Source organism: Gymnoscopelus microlampas (assembly GCF_963454915.1).
Source record: "Gymnoscopelus microlampas genome assembly, chromosome: 6".
NCBI classification, from domain to species: Eukaryota; Metazoa; Chordata; class Actinopteri; order Myctophiformes; family Myctophidae; genus Gymnoscopelus; species Gymnoscopelus microlampas.
Window position 1 is genome coordinate 31,507,694 of NC_139943.1, and position 22,920 is coordinate 31,530,613.

Here is a 22,920-nt window from a genome sequence, read left to right on the forward strand (position 1 = left end):
AGAGCCTAAAAATAATTGTCGGACTCATTAGTCCTGTCAGTCAGACGGCCATATAGGATGGGCCTGTAACCATATTATATAGGCTTAGGGGCCCACATATTGTGTATATTTGATCTGCTAACATTTGAGTAAATTGTCAATCTCTTAGGGGGTAGCGGTAGCCTAAAGGTAAGAGGGGCGCACTTGTTGCCAGAAAGTTCCCCGGATCGGCAGGAAGAATCTGGGTCCACTCACCACTGAAATGCCCTTGAGCAAGGCACTGAACCCCCAATTGCTCCAGTGGAGCTACTCTGTGGCCAACAGTATAAGACTGTGGTTGTACTGGTCAGTTCCTAGGTTTAAATGTGTGTGTCTGTTTGTGTGTGTTTGTGTCTATGTGTGCAGGGTGTTGCTGGAAATGAGCACTTGTGCTCAGCTACTACCCTGGGTAAATAAAGACGAAAAATTAAAAATAAATAAAACCTTTTGGCCCATGGGCCCCGGGTAGTCAAGGGCCCGTGGGCACTCGCCCCATTGGCCCGGTCCAAAATATGTCCATGTACTGTACTACTGTAATACTGTGACCACCAACCATACGTGTGTAACTGGGTAGATAACATCGGCAGTGTTTTGTTGGAGCAGTGTTATTCATTAACCTAATTTCTGGAAGAACAGGACACTTAATACATGATATTGTTATTGAGCATTACTGTGTTTCCTGCATGTTCAGATGGGGGTCTGTGGCCAAATATGCTGTATTCATTTGGGGGTCCTTGACATGAAAACGTTTGAGGACCACCAGAAAATGTCCCTCTATTTCACAGCCTAATCTTGGTATACCGTTCCGTAGCTATGACAACCTCCCACATGACCTGCTGTAGGGGTCAGCAGTGACACCAGTGTAGGGGGGACAATTGGGAATTGGCATAAGGACTAAACTGGGAGAAAATGGGAACGAAAAAAAAGTGCTGTGAAAAAGGTCCACTGACCACAGAAGCTTTTTAAACACTCTGTGTGTGGTCTCTGTGCACTGCAAACTCCTGAGAGTTAAATAAACTCTTGGGGTTTTGTGCACACGCGTGCGTGCGTGCGTGAGAGAGAGAGAGAGAGACAGATTGTTGTCAACGAGCAGAATAAACGAGGGATCAAGCGGCGAGAATGAGAGAGAAAGCCATGGCATGGAGTGAGAGAGAGCGTGACGGGAGGGAGTACGGAAGACTGTAATGAGGAAAGAAAGGAAAAGGGAGAGAGGGAGAGAGAGAGAGAGGTTTTGTATTATTTGTTCTGATATGTATTATTTTTGTTTCATATCGTAAGTCATTAATGCTTTGGCAATATGAGAATGCTTGCCGTGCCAATAAAGCATATTTGAATATGAGACACAGAGAGAGACAGAGAGAGAGAGATAGACTGGCATAGGCCAGCTAACCAGATGGATAGTTCACTTCAGGCATTTTTTGTCTAATTAATACTCAGTATAGCACCAGGGGGTGTTGTTTGCCAAGAAGAACTGAGCTAACAACTCACCGTGGTGCGACGCCTTGTTAGCTTGTATTTCAGTCAGTTTTGGCACAAGCGACACCATCATGTGCATTGAGCGTTAGAGAGAGACAAAAGAGAACACAGAGTCTCTTTAAGACGGACGGACGGACGGACGGACGGACGGACGGACGGACAGACAGACAGGCTGACCGATCGGTCGGTTGGTCGGACAGACAGACAGACAGACAGACAGACAGACAGACAGGCAAACGGAATGTGTTGGTTGACAAACTTCTTTTACAATTGGTTTCGGCGACATCAACAGCAGTCTTACAGAAGGACAGATTAAATATGGTTGACAACTTCTAACCCTGTTTTGCCTGGTGAGAGTTGAACAATCCTCAATGCTATCAGACTAGCAGCGCCATGGGTGTTGATCACACATGGAGAGAGAGAGAGAGAGAGAGAGAGAGAGAGAGAGAGAGAGAGAGAGAGAGAGTAAATATATTGAAGTATCAAAGTGCTCAAATGCTTCAAAATGTATCAAACGATTTTTGGAAAATAGCTGATCTAAAAGCTCACAACAAGCAAACTGAAATAGCCAAAGTATAAAATAGTGCTTGCATACTTAATGTATTGTTGTATTAATAATCTAAAGCTACAAATTAACTACTAACTAGTTATTAAAGTTAAGTAAAAAATACAATATTTGTAGTAGTATAAAGTATAGACAAATGCTCAAGTAAAAGTAAAAGTACCTCAGAATTGTACTCAAGGACAGTACTTGAGTAAATAATTATTGGTTACATTCCACAGGCTGATCAGCTATCCGTCCCGTTCAGCTAATTAATAGGGTTGGACAGGAGATCAGTGTCCAAGTCAAACCATTGACGTGAAACCAGCTGAATTCATATTCAGCACAGACAACCTTGGTTCAAGTAAGGACGGTGAACACACACATTCCTTCAAAGCACCACTGTCTGACTCAATCTTCCCCCACGGGGACATCTACCCTAAAATATTCACATTATGTTTCATATATCATCAGGCGGTAACCTTGTATGTCCAAAACCTTTCCTTTTTATTATTATTTTAAAAAACATATTTTAAATAGTGAGAATAGCTGATCCAGCTTTTAGATAAACTATTTTCACTACCTTTGTTGCGAAAAAAAACATAAAAAGTATAAATATGGACATACAAGGTTTGCAATATCGTTGCTGTCGGGTAGAAACCTTGTGTCTCTGTACAGTATTTCAACTTTTTTTTTATTCTTTTTTTTTCCTTCTCTTTTTATTGTAGCCAATTATTTTGCCCCTTTTTCTCCCCAGTCGTTATGTCGTTATGCCAATTATGCCGTTATGTCGTTTATGCCAATTAATTCCTCCCGGCGCACACATTTCTGTGTGTTCTCACTGGTGTTGTGTACCCTTCTGGCTCACCTGCCAGTGCGGAGCCGGAGCCCCCACCGGGAGGACATAGAGCCTCCATCCCACTCTTCCCGCCCAACGCTCCTTGCTGACAGGAGTACATGCAGTGACAAATATCACCCTCTCCGTCTGGCTCCCCTCCCCCGAACAAGGGCCAATAGGCTTTATGCACAGCGGCCATTTTGGAAAAACTTTGGGCCCCTTCCTTACTTCCTTCACAGGTGTTACCAATGGTACAAATGAAGGCTATGTTCCATTTAGTGTAGCACAGTGGTTCTCCAAACTTAATTTCAAGGACCTCCAGTGTACCTCTGAGAGTGTACAAATGGTACACTCTCAGAGTTACACTCCCGTAAGGGGCCATTTGGAAGCCCCTCAAGGAACTCTGAGACTTTCCAGTGAGTCAACATGCACAATATTAGCACCCTGACTCTGTTTGACCAGAATAGAACAGAGCTTTAATTAGTATCATTGGGTAACACTTGTGAAGGAAGTAAGGAAGAGGCCCAATTTATTTTCAATATGGCTGCTGTGCATAGAGCCTATTGTGTTCGTATAGACGCTCGGCAAAGCCGGATGCACCACGGTGGATCCGAACCCCTAGACTCCACGGTGGTGGGCAGGCACTTTACCACAGCGCCAGTATTTCAACTTTTAATGTTTTCCAATATCCTGTAAATGCCCTACGTACGTCATCCTACTTTTGTCACACAAAAGTAGCAAAAAATAGCCGATTTACGTTGTGAGCTTGTAGATCTTCTATTATTGCTTGTTTTGAAACATTTTGAAAGTGAAAGTGGTTAAGTGTGTCTGTGGGTTTTATAGATTATTGAGTTCAAAAGTGAAGGTTGCGCAGTTGGTCGCTGTTGCTGGACATAAAGCATTCCGCACAACAGCATTGCTCCGACAAGTATGTTATTTAACACAAAGACACTGTCAGTACGCTTGCATTTTATCTTCGAACCTTTATAAATATTGAACCAATGAAAAGTATTAACAAGAGCTTGTGACTAAATAATTAGATCCATTGGAACAGAGGTTATTTTTTTAAGGTTTAAACCTGACAGCAACCATATTTGTGTTTCTGCTATATTCTTTTAGTCTCCTGAATGTGAACGGCAGACTTACAAGACTGTAGCGATGATGCAATCCACAGACAAATCCACACACGCTGAATAATGCAACAACTCCCACTACAGTACCACACTAGTGTGACACAACACGCAACCAGTGGTGGATTTCCTGGGATGTGGCCACATTTTCTAGAGCGGTGGTTCAAGGACTCCCCTAACTATGAGAGTATACAAATGGAACCGAGGGTCCAATCGGTTCAAGAAGTGAGTGTGTTCGTCTTTCGGTTTTGGTTAATGAGCTCTCTCTCTCTCTCTCTCCCTCTCTCTCTCTCTCTCTCTCTCTCTCTCTCTCTCTCTCTCTCTCTCTCTCTCTCTCTCTCTCTCTCCCTCTCTCACTCTCTCTCTCTCTCTCTCTCTCTCTCTCTCTCTCTCTCTCTCTCTCTCTCTCTCTCGTAATCGTATCAATATTTTGCCAGGAGTGAGGACAGTATGTAAGAGTTTTTCGTGTGCAGTTTTTGTACATTTATTCACCTCCAAAAATCACCAATCTGTGCAAGATGATACCGTGTAGCCCGGGCAAAATAATAAAAGCAGCAGAAGTAAAACTGTCCATAAAATAAAATAGAAATAGAAAGAAATTCTGCGATCTACAAGCTTTACCTTGTTATTTCACACTACATTGAGGTTGTGCAGATATGCAACCCTAAACAGACACTTCCATTCCGACCGGTGATGTTAATTAATTAAAGGAAGCAGCTGGGAATATGTGTCCATGCAATGTCCCTGTTAATGTCTATAGGGCACGGGCTGCCCCGTGACAGAGTGCATTGTAAAATAATTGCATTTGTGAATTGCCTGCAAGTCTCTCTCTCTCTCTTTCTCTCTCTCACACTGTTCTCTGAACTAGCTCTCTCGGGCTGAACAAGGCTGAACAGCCAATCAGAGAGCTCTCCCATGCACCTTCTATACCTCAATCCCTCTCCTCTCGCTCTCCTCTGGCTCCCCTCTCTCCCCAACTAGTCGGCCACCGATTGATTGTTTGTTTGATTGATTGATTGATAGATTTTATTAGGATTCAGACAACATCCCATGATGACAACATGAGGCAATCAAATAAATACAAAGTATAGCACTTAAAAGCACTACTTAAAACACTTTTCCATAATGGTCAATTCCCCATTTGAATCTGGTGACCAACACCAGAAGCCAGGCTGCTACTGAAGGCACATAATACGACTGATTTTCGGACACAGGCGCTAATCAAGAACCAGACTTGGTGTTTTTTTTTCTTCTTTATTGTTCTGTGTGTACAATACTTGTGTGTGTGTGTGTGTGTGTGTGTGTGTCCCGGTATTTTAGACCACCCATGCAAAAAACACCATTAAAAAGGCATCCCCTAGCGTACTACACCAGGCCAATTATATTAGGCACTGAAGCATAAAACCCTAAACTAGTCCCATGGGAACTTGGGAATCATTTAGGTGTTTTGGCATGAATGACTTAAATGTGATGCAAATGAATGCTTCTTTCGCCAATGGGAATAAATAATGCATTAGCCACAACATCTAGGCGGGCAGGAAGGGCGTTGCTGGCGGACTCAGGCCAAGCAGCACAGCCTAGTAATACAAGTTTAACAACAGTTAGATCTGATGAGCGTAATAATTCACGTGGCCTTCACTCAGTGGCTTAATTCACTTTGTTAATTTATTGCTCACAGAAGATTAAAATGTTAGAATGTACTCGGGGCGAATGCTATTAGCGCAGTGAGGCAACAAATTCAATATGGGCTTAAAAATGCCACCCTAAGTGACGAGCCAACAAAAGCAAATTGAAACTGAAGTAAACAACGAGGCGCACTGTATGTTTCAATATGCCACGTTCTCTCTGTGCAAATAAGACGTAATCAGGGAAATGATGAATTGCCGTCAATATGGTTATGTGTGTGTGCATAAATCATGGCTCATTTCCGTTTGTCTCAATGGAAAAGATAACTCCGCTTTTCGTTGTCATTTCATTGCACCTTTAATTTGTGAAATGCTCTGTCTGTACACAAGCCTTTGATTTAACTACACCAGGTGATTACACTAATTAGGACGCCGTCAAGCAGAGAGGGAGGAAGTGCTTAGTGAAATCACCCTGTTGTGTTGGAAGGAAAACTTGCACCCGCTCGGCTCTCTCCGTGCCGCACAACTGCGTGCTCCCAGTTTTGAAGCATTGAAGAGTGGATGCTTGGCCTTATAACCACGTAAACCCCTGCATCCGTATTTTGGGGTAAAACTTTCGCAGAAAAGTATGTGCACAATGCCTACACGCACTTGACAAAACCACGACGCATCGTGCACTTGGACACATTTTGTAGATCGGCTGTCTTCGGGGAAGATATTTAATGTAGAGCAGTGGTTTTCAACCCTTTTCATATAAAGGTCCATTATTTATTCGGCATTTGAGCCGCGGACCACCATTTGATGAGATTTAGCAGACCAAAAAAAATGTTTTGTTATCGTTGGATACGATTTTGTCCACAATTTTGTCCACAATTCCATGCTGTATTGATGGGTTACCATAGAAGAGATAACAGGCAAACGTTGATCAAAATAACAATTTCATTAAGTAATGCAGATGTTTAACAATAATTTTACTCTTGAGAGAAAAAATAAAACCAAGGGTCCATTTGGTTTCATTTTACGCTCTCAAAAGTTAAAGATCTATAAGGGTCCATTTGGTTACCAACTCTCTGTCATTTAGCTGGGGACCACCTGGAACCCCCTCAAGGACCACTGATGGTCCCCGGACCACTGGTTGAGAACCACTAATGTAGAGCAAAAACTGAAAAGTCACTAGTATAGAGCCCTAAGGGACTACGGTCACCATGTATAAGGTTTTAAGTGGTCACGTTGATTAGTGATGATGAGGATTCAAGTCACAAGGCTTCAAAAACAAGATTTTGCAGAGTTTCAGCCGGACTTCAATTATCCTTGTTCCCATCTACCCTCTAATGAAAATCAAATAAGCCCTGAGTGCCAAAATGTTCTCTGTTTTTGTTTTCTGCATTGGGCCATAAACCATCCTCTATTAGGAAGCACCCATCTGAACACAAATAGAGATGCAGTGAGGTGTGTGGGACATTTATATTTTGTTCTTAGTTTGTATTGATTCAAAGCAGGGCTTCTTCTATGTATTACTGAGGTGGAATTATAAAGACCACAGGATAAGAGATGATGATGGATTAAGGCTACAGGCTGCTGACACTAGCATTGCCCCTCTGATAAGTTCCTGAGAGCGTCTTCTTCTGAATATTATAATTCCACTTGATGTGGAGATAGGCAGTGGTGGACAAAGTACTCAACTCCAGTACTTAAGTCAGTACAGGTCAAATCTTACTCAACTGCAAGTGAAAGCTGCTCTGCTCTGTGTTAGCAGTATTTTGAAAATACTTAATGGCTGACTACAGACGAAAAAGTGTTCCTAGAGTCATTTAATCTTTAATGAAAAAGAGAAAAGTCCATAACCCTTTTCAACAAAGAAATGAATTCTCACAGGGCTGCTATAACCTGGGCTTATCTTTTACAGGGCATTTTACAATAGGTAAACGACAGCAGAATATTTACTGGTGCGGGAGCACTCAGTCTGTGAAAAAAAAAGGGGCAAGGGAATAATAAAATCACGCTCTGTTAAAAATGGCATTACTCTGCCTCCCCCTGTAAAACTAGTCCCACCTGAATAGGGCTGAAGACTTCCCTCAGTACAAAGTAAAATTCTCAGTCTGCGCTGTTAAAATTTAGCTTGTAAAATCCAAACAATATATAAATATTTTATTGGGGACAAATCGTGTAATGAAGAAGTGAAAGGGAGCATTACAGCCCTCAGGCTCTGTCTGACAGCTTTGCTCTGTGTGTCAGTTTTTAAGCCCGAAGGTCTTTACACACCAGGAGCGTGACAAATAAACCATCCGAAAATGTGCTATGATTATTTTACATCAAACTGTTATTTGGTGATGTTCGTACAGGTTGATGCTTTTACTTGCGGTGAGAAAAATCGACCTTGTTTTAAAAAAAAAAAGTAACTTTATCGTGACGTGATACTTGCGTTCTGTGTGGATGTACTCATAACACAAAAAGCAGTCAGTCAGTTTAAATGAGTGTGAATTAATTGCAGTCGAATCGAAACACTCCCAGTGTGTAAGGACCTTAGTAAAAACTACAAAGATGTTCTTCTCTGGTCTCGAACTTGAGAGAATGTTCTTCTCCCCAAGTTAACTTGAGGAGAACATTCTTCCCAAGGACACAAGTCCGTTCTTTGCATTCTTGGTGTTGAGAAAGGGCTTAAAATAAGAATGTATTTGTTCTAAAGCTGTCCTCAGCCGACATAAGACATAGAAGATCATCTCTCTTGTGTTCTTGTGCAGTGGTGGAAGAATTAACTCAGATTTTTGTTTTTACGTAGAAACACTCTGGTATACATGTAGCCTGTATTCAGAATTTGACTTGAGTAAAAGTTCAAAAGCATTAGCCTCCAAATATACTGACATTACCAAAGGATAAGTACCAATCTTCTATAAGCTCACAACGTGTCGTATGCGATGCGTTTTATAATCTAAAACTGCTAAGTAACTTGTAACTAGAGTTTTCAAATTGTATGGAGAAAAAAGTACAATATTTGCCTCTGAGTTGTTGTCAAGCATAAGTTTAAGTATAAGTAAAAGAACCCCAAAAGTGTACTCAAGTCCTTTTACTTTAGTAAATATTGTCCGCCACTGTTCTTTTGTTTGACTTTGACAGTATACTGTAGAGACTAGACTAACATTCTCACCATATTTTCCACTGATTCACTCACTAACACGTACCACTGACTTACAGAATTGTCACCCGCACACTCTGGATTATTATCTTGTTGTCTTTGTTTGTATTTATTAGGAATCTGAATGCTTCGAAGTACGGCTGCAACTATTGTGCGTGCGTGTGTGTGTTTAAGTGTTATACACACTTTAGAGAGGACAATGAATAGGTTCTATGACAAGGACACTTTCTGAAACGTTTTAAGGAGAGGAGAAAGGGAGAGACAGAAAGACAGACAGACAGACAGACAGACAGACAGACAGACAGACAGACAGACAGACAGAGGCAGAGAGAGGCAGACAGACAGACAGACAGACAGAGGCAGAGAGAGGCACACAGAGAGAGAGACAGACAGATAGACAGACAGACAGAGAGACAGAACATGCAGTCTGTCTTCATTAAGACCGAGTCTGACTCACAGAACAAGTTATGTTCCTGCCACCCGCCGGAGTAGCGAAACAACAGAGCCCCCCTGTAGTGACAGAGTGAGTGCAGAGCTCGGCGGCACGGAAGACAATTTGTATCCGTCGGAGCAGGGCTGTGGTGTCCCGTTAAGACCCGTGACACGGAGCCATCACGGGCCGGTTCTGCTGTGTTTGTCCCTGTCACTTCTGCTTACGGCGCTGCTTGGACTGAAATGGCAGCCGGCAGCCCTGCAGTGCTGCGGTGTCAGCACACCGCACTGTGTGACACATAGCACTGGAATAAGATGTGACTGGATGCTGGGCTTATGGAGGAAGGATAGAGTGGTAGTACACAGTACACAGCAGAATGAGAAAGTCTTTGGCCGCGGACCCCAATCTCAAAATATTTAGTTCCAGGAGTAAAGATTTGAGTTACAAATGTTAGTTTCAGAAAATATATATTCAAAGATTTGCACACATTTTCATGATTTTTCAAAAATAGCAGATCTACAAGCTCATAGCGTGGCACTCGGTGCCGCGCTATGAGCTTGTATATCTGCTCTTTTTTAGTGTAAAATATTGGTTCAAGTGGTTAAAATCTGAAATGACAGATAATTTCTCGGTCTTAATGGGTTAAAGTCATACTGTGTAACCTTTTCAATGAAACAAAAGGTATGTTTGGTACAATCTTTCACTGGTATATTTTTCACATTAACCATTCTACACAAGTTCCCTAAACGCTATTTTCATTTGAGTGTCTGCCCCCGACATTTGTGTCAAAATTACATACAGTAGGCACTGGAAATGTACCGGAAATAATCGTGATATTGATTTGAAGTCTCACCCAGCCCTAGTACAAATGTAGTTTTGCAACAGTAAATGTGGAAGCAGCATCAAGCTGTCGTGCAGTCTTGTCTTTTTCATCTTTTTTCATCTTCCAAGTTGTTTTGTCCTGCTTTGTTGTGACCCTGACCAGCGCAGTAGCCTCTTAGTGAACTGGAGCAGTGTAGGGTTGTCTGTGTTCAGAGCCACTGGCAGGCAGCAGTGCTGCCTCAGCAGCCAGTATGCTGAGGCTTTCTATCTGTCAGCCCGCATCTCTGTCTGCTCTCTGCTCTGCATGTGTTCCCTGCTGCCCTGCCTGACACCCTAACACCCTGAGTTTATGCTGTACCTTCTGGCTGTCCAACTGACTCTGTGTGTGTGTGTGTGTGTGTGTGTGTGTGTGTGTGTGTGTGTGTGTGTGTGTGTGTGTGTGTGTGTCCGCGCATTCACAGAATAGTCGAATATACGAATATCTAAGCCACTATTCGACGTTGTACACCAACGTCGATTATTCTGTTATTATTTTTAATATTATAATTTTTTAAATTTAGATTTTTTTTTTTTTTTTTTTTTTTTTTTGCAGGGGCTTCTCAACAGCAGACAAGCAGCTGTGAGATCTAGTGTTGGTAGTTCTCCTAATCCATTCATGGTTGATTGTTAAATAAATAAAATAAATCATTTCAAACTTTCATAGTTTATGTGCATAAATGACCTCCAGGTTTAGGTGGGGTCGCGAGTCAATTTCCGCCTTATTTTGGGGTCGCGGGCTGAAAAGTTTGGGAACCCATGCTGTATGTGATGTTGTGCCGTCACTCAATGTAGGTAGTGGTGCGCTCAAACAGCAGCGCGCATGCCAGAAAGAAAGATGCCTTGTAACGACCGGACCAAAGGATGGAACTGTGGTTATTGTTGAACATATTGAAGATAGGATAGGCTTGGAAAATCTTTTTCTGACTTATTCCAAGTTAAATGAACTGAATTAATAAGTTTGCTACGTTTCTTTTGAACCAGAGCCGCAGCTAGAGCAGAGCAGCAGCAACGTATGTTATGCTAGGCTTCGTCGTAGAAGAGTGTTGTACCGAAAATAGCAGACCTACAAGCTCACAACGCGTCCATCCGTGAGGCAATGTGCAGTTGTAGATCTGCTATGCCTGGACTGTGTGTCTCTCTCTCTGTCTCTATCTCTCATACTCGTTCTCTCTCACCCACTCTCTCTTGTCCACCTTCGACCCCATTCCTGTCTGTAATGACACAGCCATGGATTGATAGTGGTGTTAAGATTCCTGTATGCTCATCATTAAATACAGATACGGACGGGGGCCATCCGTTTTCTGCCTTGATACATGTGTGCAGGTTATCTGAAAGCTTAGGGATACGCAACAGAGCAGTACCGCCATACATTGTGAGGGCAGTGGCAGTGTAGCCCCTATGATAGCCTGCACTACATCTACTTCAAGTGGGACATGATGACTAGGGCTACAACTATCGATAACCTTCTTAACAATTATTTTTCTGCAAGCTCAGTTGTGAGGTTTAATCATCAGTTTGATTATGCAGTTAACCATACGAGACATTGAGTTTAAGGGAGAGGGAAGTGTGTGTGTGTGTGTGTGTGTGTGTGTGTGTGTGTGTGGGGGTTATTTGAATGAAAATAGATTGGATGTCCTAGGTGAGAGAGGCCAAGAGCAGTCAATATTGGTGTGTGCGTGCGTGCGTGCGTGAGTGGCAGAAGGAGGGAAGCTGAGCTGCTTACTGTAAGCGACTTTGGGCTTGTTTTTTCTGTAAAGTAGCTAGTAAATATTTTGTTTCTAGTTTTTTATGGGGCTTGTTTCTTAACACATTCACTTGCAGGTATTAATTAATTAATTCATCCACTGGTGCCAGCGTTTTTTACCTTATATTGACGATCTTCGGAGAGCCGCGGAATCCACGGTGTGCACGCGGATGTAAACAAAGGTTGTCTTTGGGGTGGGGTAGGGTCTCGTCTATTTACAGAACAAATTGTTTTTACCGCGATCGGCCATTTCGTTGCTATCGGCCGTTGAAATCCGAGCGAGATGTGTTTTTCTACAACTCACAACATAGGAGTAGACGTTTTTTGGGATGACATCGCATCGTCCATTCCTTCTCTCAGAGTCAAGGATCATTCCTAAGATGTGTTTTTGAATTGACGGAGTTCTCTGTCAATGGCGGTCAACGCTTATTTGGGCTTACTTGCTTATGTTGTTTATATAGATCTATTTTCAAATAGTCAAACTGGTCGCCCCTTTTGGGCTTGTTTTCAGAGACCTGGTCGCTTGTTTATCTTGCAGTATCTGGCAACACTGATCTGAGCTGTTCATACATTCTGGCAAGGGCACCACCCAGTCAGTCAGTCTCCTTTGGCCCGTGCCTCCGCTGCTCCCCTGGCAGCCTGCTATGAGGTTGTGCTGTGTGTGTGCACGTGAAGGATGATGAGTGTGCACGTGAAGGATGATGAGTGTGCACGAGAAGGATGAGTGCTCACGAGTGACAGGCTGGTTTTTGACGTGTGCCATCCTCGTTCAGCTTCTGGCAGGAGGACATTAGCCGAGCTCTGACACCAACGTGTGTCAGAGCTCACAACATAGTGTCAGAGCTCACAAGTACACACACACGCGCGCATGTGTGTGTTGTGTGCAGTGTGTGTGCGTGTGCAGTGTGTGTGCGTGTGCAGTGTATGTGCGTGCGTGTGTGCGTGCATGTGTGCGAGTGTGTGTGTGTGTGTGTTTGTGTGTACAGTATCTCCCCGGTCTCCTCACTCCTATCCCTGCTGTCATCAGTTGCTGATGTTCCTTGTGTGTCTCTCTCTCAGTAATAAAGGCCATTCATCACGTGCACTGCTGTTTGCCACCAGCGCTCACTGTACAAGATGTCTCACTTCGCTTGTCCCAGGATGCATCTGCACCATGCGACTCACTGGACTGTAATGGGAAGCGTCCCAGCCCGGCACGGCTGCAAGCTCACACACGCACATACACTGGACACGCACACACACTGCACACACACACACACATACGCACGCACGCACGCACACACTGCACACACTGCACACACTGCACACACACACACACACACACTGGTACACATATGTTTGTGTGGCACTGCGTGTGTGTGCATGCATGTGCGTGCTTCCTTAATGTACAAGTATGCCGATAGCCGAGTGCTACAAGGTGCGTTCAACAAAGGCTCTGATGCTTGACAGCGAGTCCCTGGTTCGATTCTGGGCACACGATGCCTGGGGCCGGACCTAGGCTGCGTGTCACTCCCTGACTCTGTCCCTGTTTCATTGTCTCGGTACACTGTGGACTATCAATAAAGGCAAGAAAAGCCTGAGAAAATAACTTTAAAAAAAAGAGCATTATTATGTGCAGTGCACATGCATAATCACAGGCTTTCGCCCACGCAGGTGCAGTGTGTGCAGGAACTTAATTTATTCTCCAACGTATGGCGGTATTGCACGCTGGAATGTCGATGTGCAAGCTCACAACTCGCGACTCCGTGGTACGACCAAGTATAAATCACGCAGTTAGACCGTCACACTGTACTGTACTTGCCAGCAGTATATGGAAAGGAGGACCGGGGCTTGCCTATATAATATGCATCGTCACAGGCCAGTCCCGCGCTGACTAATGGGCTCTTATTTAGCTATCAATCGCCTTCAGCCGAAGTCTCGTGGTTTGCCACAGCTCCGTGGTCATACATAACGAATGGGAGGCCATCCATCATGTGGGATTACAGTCTAGCGGAGAGATGGGCTTTTTGTTTCCCTGGGTGGAGTGAGTGTACAGTCGCAGGGATGGATGGATGGTTTCACAGAGAAACGCCTTTTTCCATTTTTTATTTTTTCATTATGTGGAAATAGAAATTCCTTCAGGCGGGGACATACTATACTGTATCTCTGTTACCTCTAAGTGAGCAGCTGATATTCCCTGTTTAGTGGTTCTTTACATGCTGCTAAGTGTGCTGTTTCTGTAATGCCATTTTAACAACACTGTGACTCTACCATTCTACCATCTCAGCGGCATTGTTTTTTTTCTGGGTAGTTGTATGTTTTCTTGAATTTTGAGCCATTTGCCGGTGTGTGGACACATTTTTTGTTTAACAATCATTCCAGATAATTGAAAAAATATTTGTACATTTCTGTCAGTATAAAAGACTCCGCCCCAAAAAAGCTACTTTCCATCGTTGGGAACAGCTTTCAGTGGACAACACATTGTAAATCAGAGTGCTTGCTATAAGCCCATTTATCTTAAACACATTCAACCTGGTTTTGAACATGTCTCTATATTTTTTTAATTTAAATGTAAATTAATGTAAATAATAATTGAGCCTGTAATGAACGTGTAGTAGTACAACCCTGCTTAGTGTTTAAGCAGGGTTGTATCAGGTAATGATGGTCAGCCTGTGGAGCCTGCAGCCATGGTTGTACTGAAGTCATGTAAATGTAAAACACCTCGGCTTCCCTCATCCATTGCGCTTTGTTCTGGTCTCCAATGCATGTGCTCTGTATTGATTTAAGAGTGCTGCGCTTGCACAAATTCAATGCATTTTCTAATGAAACACTCTCTCTTTGTGTCTCTCTTTGTCGGTCTTTATGTCTGTCTCTCTGTCTCTCTCTCCCCCCTGCTATCTATCACCCAACCCCCACCAGATGTACCGTACTTTCTCTGTACTTCTCTGCTTTCATTCCCTACAGGCCTACACACACACACACACACACACACGCGCGCACACACACACACACACACACACACACATATATACACATATATATATATATATATATATATATATATATATATATATATATATATATATATATATATATATATATATATATATATATATATATATATATATATATATATACTGTACAGAAAACCTCCCACTGCTTCTCTCAGTAAAGGACCGCACACTCCAATGATGATGGACGGGACTCACTTAATGCTTCATTTTTTATTTAATTTTCTGCACGGCGCGTTTCGCCGTGTTGGCTTCGTCAGGTGCTATAGCACACATTGGAGCCACATTGTTCGCAGCGAATCCCAAGATCCACATGATTAGATTTTTCTTTTCCAATAGCCTAGACCCAGACAAACAAATTATATTATCTTTTGGTATTTTTTGGACAGTAAGGTGAATGAAAACACACAGACGGGGGAGAGAAGAGATTGCATGCGGCACAAGTGATGTCTTTGAAAAGTGGCCAGTGGCCTTTCAGTTAGAGTGTCCACCCTGAGATTGGGTGGTTGGGGTTTGATCCCCGGTCGGATCATACCAAAGACTCCAAAAATGGGACCCAATGCCTCCATGCTTGGCACTCAGCATCAATGGTAGGATTGGGGGTCAGTCCCTGCGACATACTAGCGTCATGTCCAGGGGGTGTACTTGTACTTCAAGCTGCCTCACACTATTGTAACAGGACTCATGTGAAGTGTCAAGTTTTTTTGGCTTCAGTCAGAGTCAAACTAGATATGTTGCAGGGTTTATGCCTATAGTCGACGCACTGCTGCTAGTGGTGCACTCTAGACCAGTGGTTTTCAACCCTTTTCATATCAAGGTCCATTATTTATTCTACATTTGAGCCACGGACCACAATTTGATGAGATTTAGACTCTCAGACCCAAGACTTAGAATATTGATTATGCGGGCTAAAATCCTTGATTTTGCGATGAAATATGCGTTTTATGTGATTTCATGCTGTGAAAATGAAACTTTGCAAAATATGTTTGGACGGAAACAATTGACCCTGCATAATCTGCGCCATTTGGCTGTTTATGCAATAAAGTATGTGATTGCATAATCGCATTTTTCTCGAGGGTCTACTACTAGATATATTATAACTCTATGGTGACCGTACCTTTTGTGTCTGGGCTCCTTGCCCTTGAATCGCCTGCCCTGAATTTGTCAATTCACTGATAGATCACTGTGGTCTTTTAAATTGCTTCCTAAAATGTGTTTTGAGCGAGTTTCATTTAATAAGCTTCATTCTTATTATTATTATCCCTCCACAGAGCTGGACCCGCGGTACTTCTGGAAGTGGACCGCGTTCGAGGACTACCTGCTGTTCTGCCTGGGCTTCACAGTGGCGTGTGCCCTGGTCACCATGCTGCTGCTGGACTCTGTGCTGTTTGTGGAGGGGCTGGGCTCGCTGGCCGTGCTGTTCGAGGCCATGCTGGGCCTGCCGCAGCTGTTGCAGAACCTACACAATCGCTCCACCAGAGGCATGAGGTACAGTACAACCAGGGCATTATCTCACACCTTTGTCCATATCAAGGGCCCCTAGTCAAGCCTAGTCGCTTCTTTTGGGCTTGTTTTCATAGACCAGGCTGCTTGTTTCTCTTCAATCTGGCAACACTACTGATTACATGCATTACACCTGCAGTAGCCTATCCACAAGTTTCCTAGGGTGTTGTGGGCATCACTTCCTGTCGATTTGATATGCTGATAGTGATACCTGATCAAATCGACAGGAAGTGATGCCCACAACGGCCTAGGGAACTTAAGTTGACAGATATTGAATGAAGCAGCACACAGAGAAAAACTCAATGGCGCCCGCCCTGTAGAGGGGACAATAATAATAATAATAATAGGAATTTCATGGATGCCATGAAGGCCATGCCCGATGTAGCAACTCGGTTTGGCCTTCTGCCTCTCAAAACATAATGGCCTGAGGCCACAGTGGCCTTGATGCCCCACACACACGGCATTGTACTGTTTCCTGTCAATACAGTTTTTTAAACACCACTTTTGTTGAGATTCTGACTTCTTACCCTTCACTTCTTAAAAGTCACTCCGTCCTCGACAATGTTAACAGATTTAGAAAAACACATCTAGCTTGGATTTGGTGAAAATAAGCTATATTCAACGGCCGATAACAACAGAACTGACGTACGCGGTTACAGTGTTTTTGTTCCGGTGGAAAGAGGAGAGACTCCTTCCACGTAGACATTGTTTGTTTACATCCGGGTTGAAAAAAAAGACGGTGGATCGTCAAAAATTCTCAAAATAAGGGTAAACCGCTGGCAGTGGCGGATGAATTAATTAATTACCTGGCAATAAATGTGTTAAAACATATATGAATTAAATGAAAACTTAAAACCCATGTGGCCTTGCCCCTAAAGTGAGGAAATTCCAGCCCTGAATGGACTCGTGCTCTTCATGAAACATGCTGATATCATTCACAGACCGCCTGAATGTCCATGGCCATTATTGATTGACTGATTGAAATCTTTATTGAAAATACTGTAAGTATAATTGCATAAAAAATACATAAATTCAAAAGGATAAACACAATGAAGCCTGAAGGCTTTCAATATTTCCACTGTGGTCCCTTGGTGCAGATGTGCGTGTGTGTGCGTGTGTGTGCGCGTGTGCATGCATCTTAAATAAGATCCATTTATTCTATCCCGAGAAGGATTCAAATATTATATAATAGAACCCCATGCAAGGTTTTCCCTTTTTAAGTGTTTGTGTGGTTGCTTTGACCGTAGCACGTCGTTTCCTCTTGGTATTGTCTGGATTGAAATATACTGTAACAAGGATATCATATCATATTTAGTAAATTGCTCTGGCAAAACCTGCAATCCTATTTGCGAGGGCCTCTTCATTTGGCAAAAATAATAAGTTTTGGGAGCTTAACAACGTGACTATGAGTCTTATAGAAGCGACCGGCATTGCCACCCTTAGAGCCCTGCATTTTCACTAGTTGGGATAAAAATGACACATTGTTATTAGTGCCAGATTGTTATTGGGGTGTGTGTGTGTGTGGGGGGGGGGGGGGGGGGGGGGGTCATATATTCATTCATTGACGATATAACACCTATTGTGAACAAAATCTTTTGAAATAAAATACAGTTCACAAAAAATAAAATGTAAAAATACAAAGGTATTTTTGGCCTAAGGGTGGCAGTAGAGTAAAGGCCCTGGTGGTATCAGCACAATCAGTAGGGTTCATTCTGCAATTTCCATGACAGTCCAGAAAGTAGATACGAGGTATGGGGTTTGGGACCAAAATGGTGGATGGACGGACAGCCAGCCAGCCAGACAGACAGACAGTCGGCCTGTCTGACTGCCATCATCATCCTTAGAGCGGAGCTAAAAAAAAACAGTCGACCATCTTCAGAACTGTCCAGTAGTCAGTCAGTGCTCAGCTCAGTATTCCATAGGATGAACTCAGAGACTCAGAGACACAGACTAAGTTATTAGCAGCCAATCACAGGCGGAAGAAGAAGGGGGATACCGACACTGGTGTCATAATGATATCACAGCGCCAAGGGTGAATCCATTACCCAGTGTGAAGCGGGACATTGATTGTGTTAATAAAAGAGATGAATTATGCCACGGCGGTCCCTGCTCTATATGGGCTGTGTGCTTAACCCATTCAATCCGAGAATGCAAATGTGTCATTTTAGTTTTTAAGCTATAATTGTTATTTCTATACTTTGCCTTTTCAAAAATAGCAGATCTACAAGCTCATAGCACGGCACCGAGTACCGCGCTACGAGCTTGTAGATCTGCTATTTTCGAAAAAAAAACTTTTTGTGCAAATCTTGGAATACATATGTTTTTTATATGAATATATACATTTTTAACTCAAATCTTTGCTTCTTGGAGGGGGGGGGGCTATTATTTTTCAATAATAGCAGATCTACAAGCTCATAGCACGGCACTCTGTGCCGCTCTATGAGCTTGTAGATCTGCAATTTTTTTAATAGCCAAAGAAATCTTAAATGACAGAGATGCATTCCCGGATTGAATGGGTTAACCCGGGCTGGTGGTGCGCAATTTAGGTCATAAAACAGTGTCTGTGTGTGTGTGTGTGTGTGTGTGTGTGTGTGTGTGTGTGTGTGCGGCGGATGCTCACCGGGGCGAGCTGATACCACAACTTGTGTGTCTCATCTGCCTGCTTCCTTCTCATTATCGCTCATTATCGCTCAATCTCACTCTCTTCCTCCCTACCTCTCTCTTTCTCTCTTGTCTCTCTCTCTCTCTCTTTCCCTCTCTTTCTTCGTGGGATCTACAAGGCTTTATTTAAACAAGGAGAAGAAGACCGTTGTTCACCAAATTACTGCCTGACACATTTTTAAACTGTCTGGCATTTACGCTGCATGTGATTGAATTGATTATTTTAAATCTTTTTCAAATCATTGATTGATGATTTTAATAAAATAACCGAATTTGGGGGAAGAAATCTTCAAAGATAGAAAAGAATTGCAGCTCTACGAGCTCACAGTGTTGACAGCTTTTTGATCTGTTACTGTAAGATTCCTGGCATAAGATTTGTATGACAAAATTAATATGATTTCATATTCACATTAAGGATAAGGATAAGGATAATTCCTTTTAACAGGTCGTTCATGAAAGTCCTTGCGGTCTTGTTTCCAACGTTGATTTGTGAATACATGATAATACATGATTTGTTAATACATAATATATACTGAGGATAAAAAATGCTTTTTGATTGTTTAATCCATCGAAAAAACGAATCAATAGAACGATGGCAGATAAAATAATGATTAGCTGTAGCCCTAGATCAGAGGTTCCCCCAGGGATCCTTGGGGGGTTCCAGGGTGTCCTCAGCTAAATGTTTTAATACAGCGTCACACTCATTTTAGCCACTTTATCCATATTTTATGTGTTGGCTATTAAAAAATAACAGATATACAAGCTTGTACATCTGCTATTTAACTCATTTAGACCTGGAACGCATCTGTGTCACTTTTTTATTTGAGCTAAAAAGCATTATTTTGCACTTTGGCTATTCAAAAATAGCAGATATATTTTGAAAAATCGTGAAAATGTGTGCAAATCTTTGAATATATATTGTTTAAAGCGAACATTTTTTAACTTTATTCTTTGCTTCTGGGGGTCCCTGGAACAAAATATTTAGAGATGGGGTCAGCGGCCAAATACTGGGGGTCCTTGACATGGAAAAGTTTGAGCACCACTGATATAGAGACATATTTTTTTTTCAGAAAACTGTTGGGATTTAGAATACATTTGTAGAATCGGCCTCAGGTCTTAATGGGTTAAAAATAATTATATATATATATATATATATATATATATATATATATATATATATATATTGAAAGTATTGGAAAATGTCGAAACATTTTCAGATCAGGGTCCGCAACCAAATACATATCAATTTGGGGGTCCTTAGTTGAAATGAAGAAGTTTGTGAACCACTGCCCTAGATGGAACTAGATGGGATCAAGCAGACCATGTTCCCACTGGCTTTGCTGTTGGCCCGGTGGAGGTCAAGTGGTAGCATGTAAAGGTCAACATTTTCACTCACAGTAGTCTTAAATGTAGAGGGCTGCCTGATCACTGGCTCTGGTAATGGCTCCCAGTCTCCTACTAATTATGATCATTATATCCTCATTACCGTTTATGTTCCCTGAGTTGGGCTCATAAAAGCAACTGTGTGTGTGTGTGTGTGTGTGTGTGTGTGTGTGTGTGTGTGTGTGTGTGTGTGTGTGTGTGTGTGTGTGTGTGTGTGTGTGTGTGTGTGTGTGTGTGTGTGTGTGTGTGTGTGTGTGTGCGTGCGTGCGTGCGTGCGTGCGTGTGCATTTGTGTCCTTCACAGGTTGCGGTCACACGTCAATGTGAAAGGCCCACAGGGACATAATAGAATATGAGTGTGGTCATTTGAGGCACCTACTGTAGTGTCATCATGTGTGCGTGCGTGCGTGCGTGCGTGAGTGCGTGCGTGCGTGCGTGCGTGCGTGCGTGCGTGCGTGCGTGCGTGCGTGCGTGCCCAGCAGCCATCAGGTCAAACTAGAACATTCACGAGGCTACGTCATTTACTCAATGAGGAGATGTGATGAGATGAGAAGATGAATTAGAGTAGTTGTATGGCGGTGCCCTCGACCGGAGGCAGCCACCGTCTCAGTGGATTTGCAGATGGTTTGGTCTACAGAACAGTGCTTCTCAACCTTCTTCATTTCAAGGACCCCCATAACTCAAATGTACACTCTTAAATTGATTGAAACCTTTATTTATTCTCGAAACAGAGTGTACATGAGCTGTACACTCTGGACCTGGACCACTGGTCTAGAAAACACCCACACACACACAAACACAAACGCATGCGTGCGCGAGGTCGCAATTACCAGCTTTTGAGGAGCAGCACGGAAAAGGCGAAGCAAGTAATTACTGCTTAGAACGAAGATGTGATTATGATTTTTTTTTGGTTGGGTTGGCTTATGAGGATGGAATGAGGCCAACTCTCAACACGCAGCATGGCGATTGAATCATCCCCGCTGTCGTATGCATAGAAAACCCAGCTATGATGCAAAGGCTGTGATGAATGAGGCTGGAGAGTGGTGACAGAGTGACGTGCAGAACGTGACACACAGGCTTGGTTAATGACTAGAGTATACAGACACTTGACTCAATCGTCCTCTAACTGCAGTCCCACGGCATCTCTTGTTTTATAATAAAGCAATAAGGACAGGAAGCCATGGTTTACAGTGGATTTAGGAATGGCTAAGAGATGCATAGATAGAGAGACTATTATAGCCATACTCACAGTTAAAATGATAAATCACAACGTGGAAAACCCTCCGCAATGAAAGTTAAAATGTGAAGGCTGCTGGTTGGCTCGTCGTTTTGCATAGATACATTATGTAGTGTTTGTGGTTATTGAGTGACCTTTTCTTTTGGCTTGGGAGAAAACCCCACATGGCTGTTCTTTCTATTGAAAAGAAAATTAGTTCTGTTTCATTCACTAGAATTTTCAATAGACATCCTCCATGGATCCAGTTATTTGTTTTCCTCCATTATTTGCTGACCCATTTTATACCACGTTTTTAAAAAAATGTTTACGTGTTACTGCTGTGCGTTCAGACTCCCACGAGTCCTATTACTGGGCTGTGAGGTGGACTACATGCACTTTGACAAACAAAGTCACACAGGCCACCCAAATGAGTGTCCCCAAGTGAACACATGGAATTGTAGAGAGAGAGAGAGAGAGAGAGAGAGAGAGAGAGAGAGAGAGAGAGAGAGAGAGAGAGGCAGACATTGTACACATACTGTGGAAATACTCCCATCTACAACTAAGTGCTGGGTGACTCCTGCATCATGTAGATTGGCTACTTTAGATGTGCAACACCAGCACGTAACTACAGTATGTATGAACCGAACTATGTATAAACCGGAGTAAGATTCCCCAGAGCCTGTGACAACTGTAAGATTCCTCAGAGGCTGTGACTCATAGGGCCCTATCCTCTGTCCTGTGCTCCCTTGGCACTAGCCTGGCATGGCCAGACTAATATCACTGCGTAGATATTAGTCTGGAATCTCTGTGTGGAACCATTTCCAAGGTGCTGATTAAAAAAAAATGCCTCTGGTGATAAACCCGCTCCACATTTACATGCTGGGCCCTGATTGGTGCCCCACAACTTAGGGGGCAGCCAAATCCAATCACAACCGATCGGGGCCAGACCAAATCGGTAGATAGCAACTTGGCCACGGGACCGCCCCTTGCGCCATGCTAAATCCACAAATAGTGGATATGTCCAGTGTCCTCTGAGGCTTTTTTCACATCTGAAAATGCCAAAGCGTTCTCCTAAAAACCCTAAAAAAGCTGAAAAGTTGAAAATATTTCAGCTCATGCTTCAGCCAGCTTTAAGCAGAACAACAACAAGCTGCTGGTGTTTAAAAATGCTGCACTATTGTAAACTATTCAAAACATCTCTGTTGACAGGCCCCTGAGACCCCTTATAGAGGCTATGACTTCTACAGTAAGACCCCTTAGAGGCTGTGGCTTCTACAGTAAGACCCCTTAGAGGCTGTGGCTTCTACAGTAAGACCCCTTAGAGGCTGTGACTTCTACAGGAAGACTCCTCAGATCTGATGGCAAAGCC

The 22,920-nt window shown here is 42.9% G+C and overlaps 1 protein-coding gene across 2 annotated transcripts in view; it reads left to right on the forward strand.

Moving 5' to 3' along the window:
* LOC311047253 (solute carrier family 66 member 2) overlaps positions 1 to 22,920 on the forward strand; it is a 104,861-nt gene that overhangs the window by 45,554 nt on the left and 36,387 nt on the right. For both annotated transcript variants that reach the window (XM_084059907.1, XM_084059908.1), the window contains exon 4: positions 16,061 to 16,277. In XM_084059907.1, the coding sequence (XP_083916033.1) occupies positions 16,061 to 16,277 (217 nt within the window). The remainder of the gene's footprint in view (positions 1 to 16,060; positions 16,278 to 22,920) is intronic.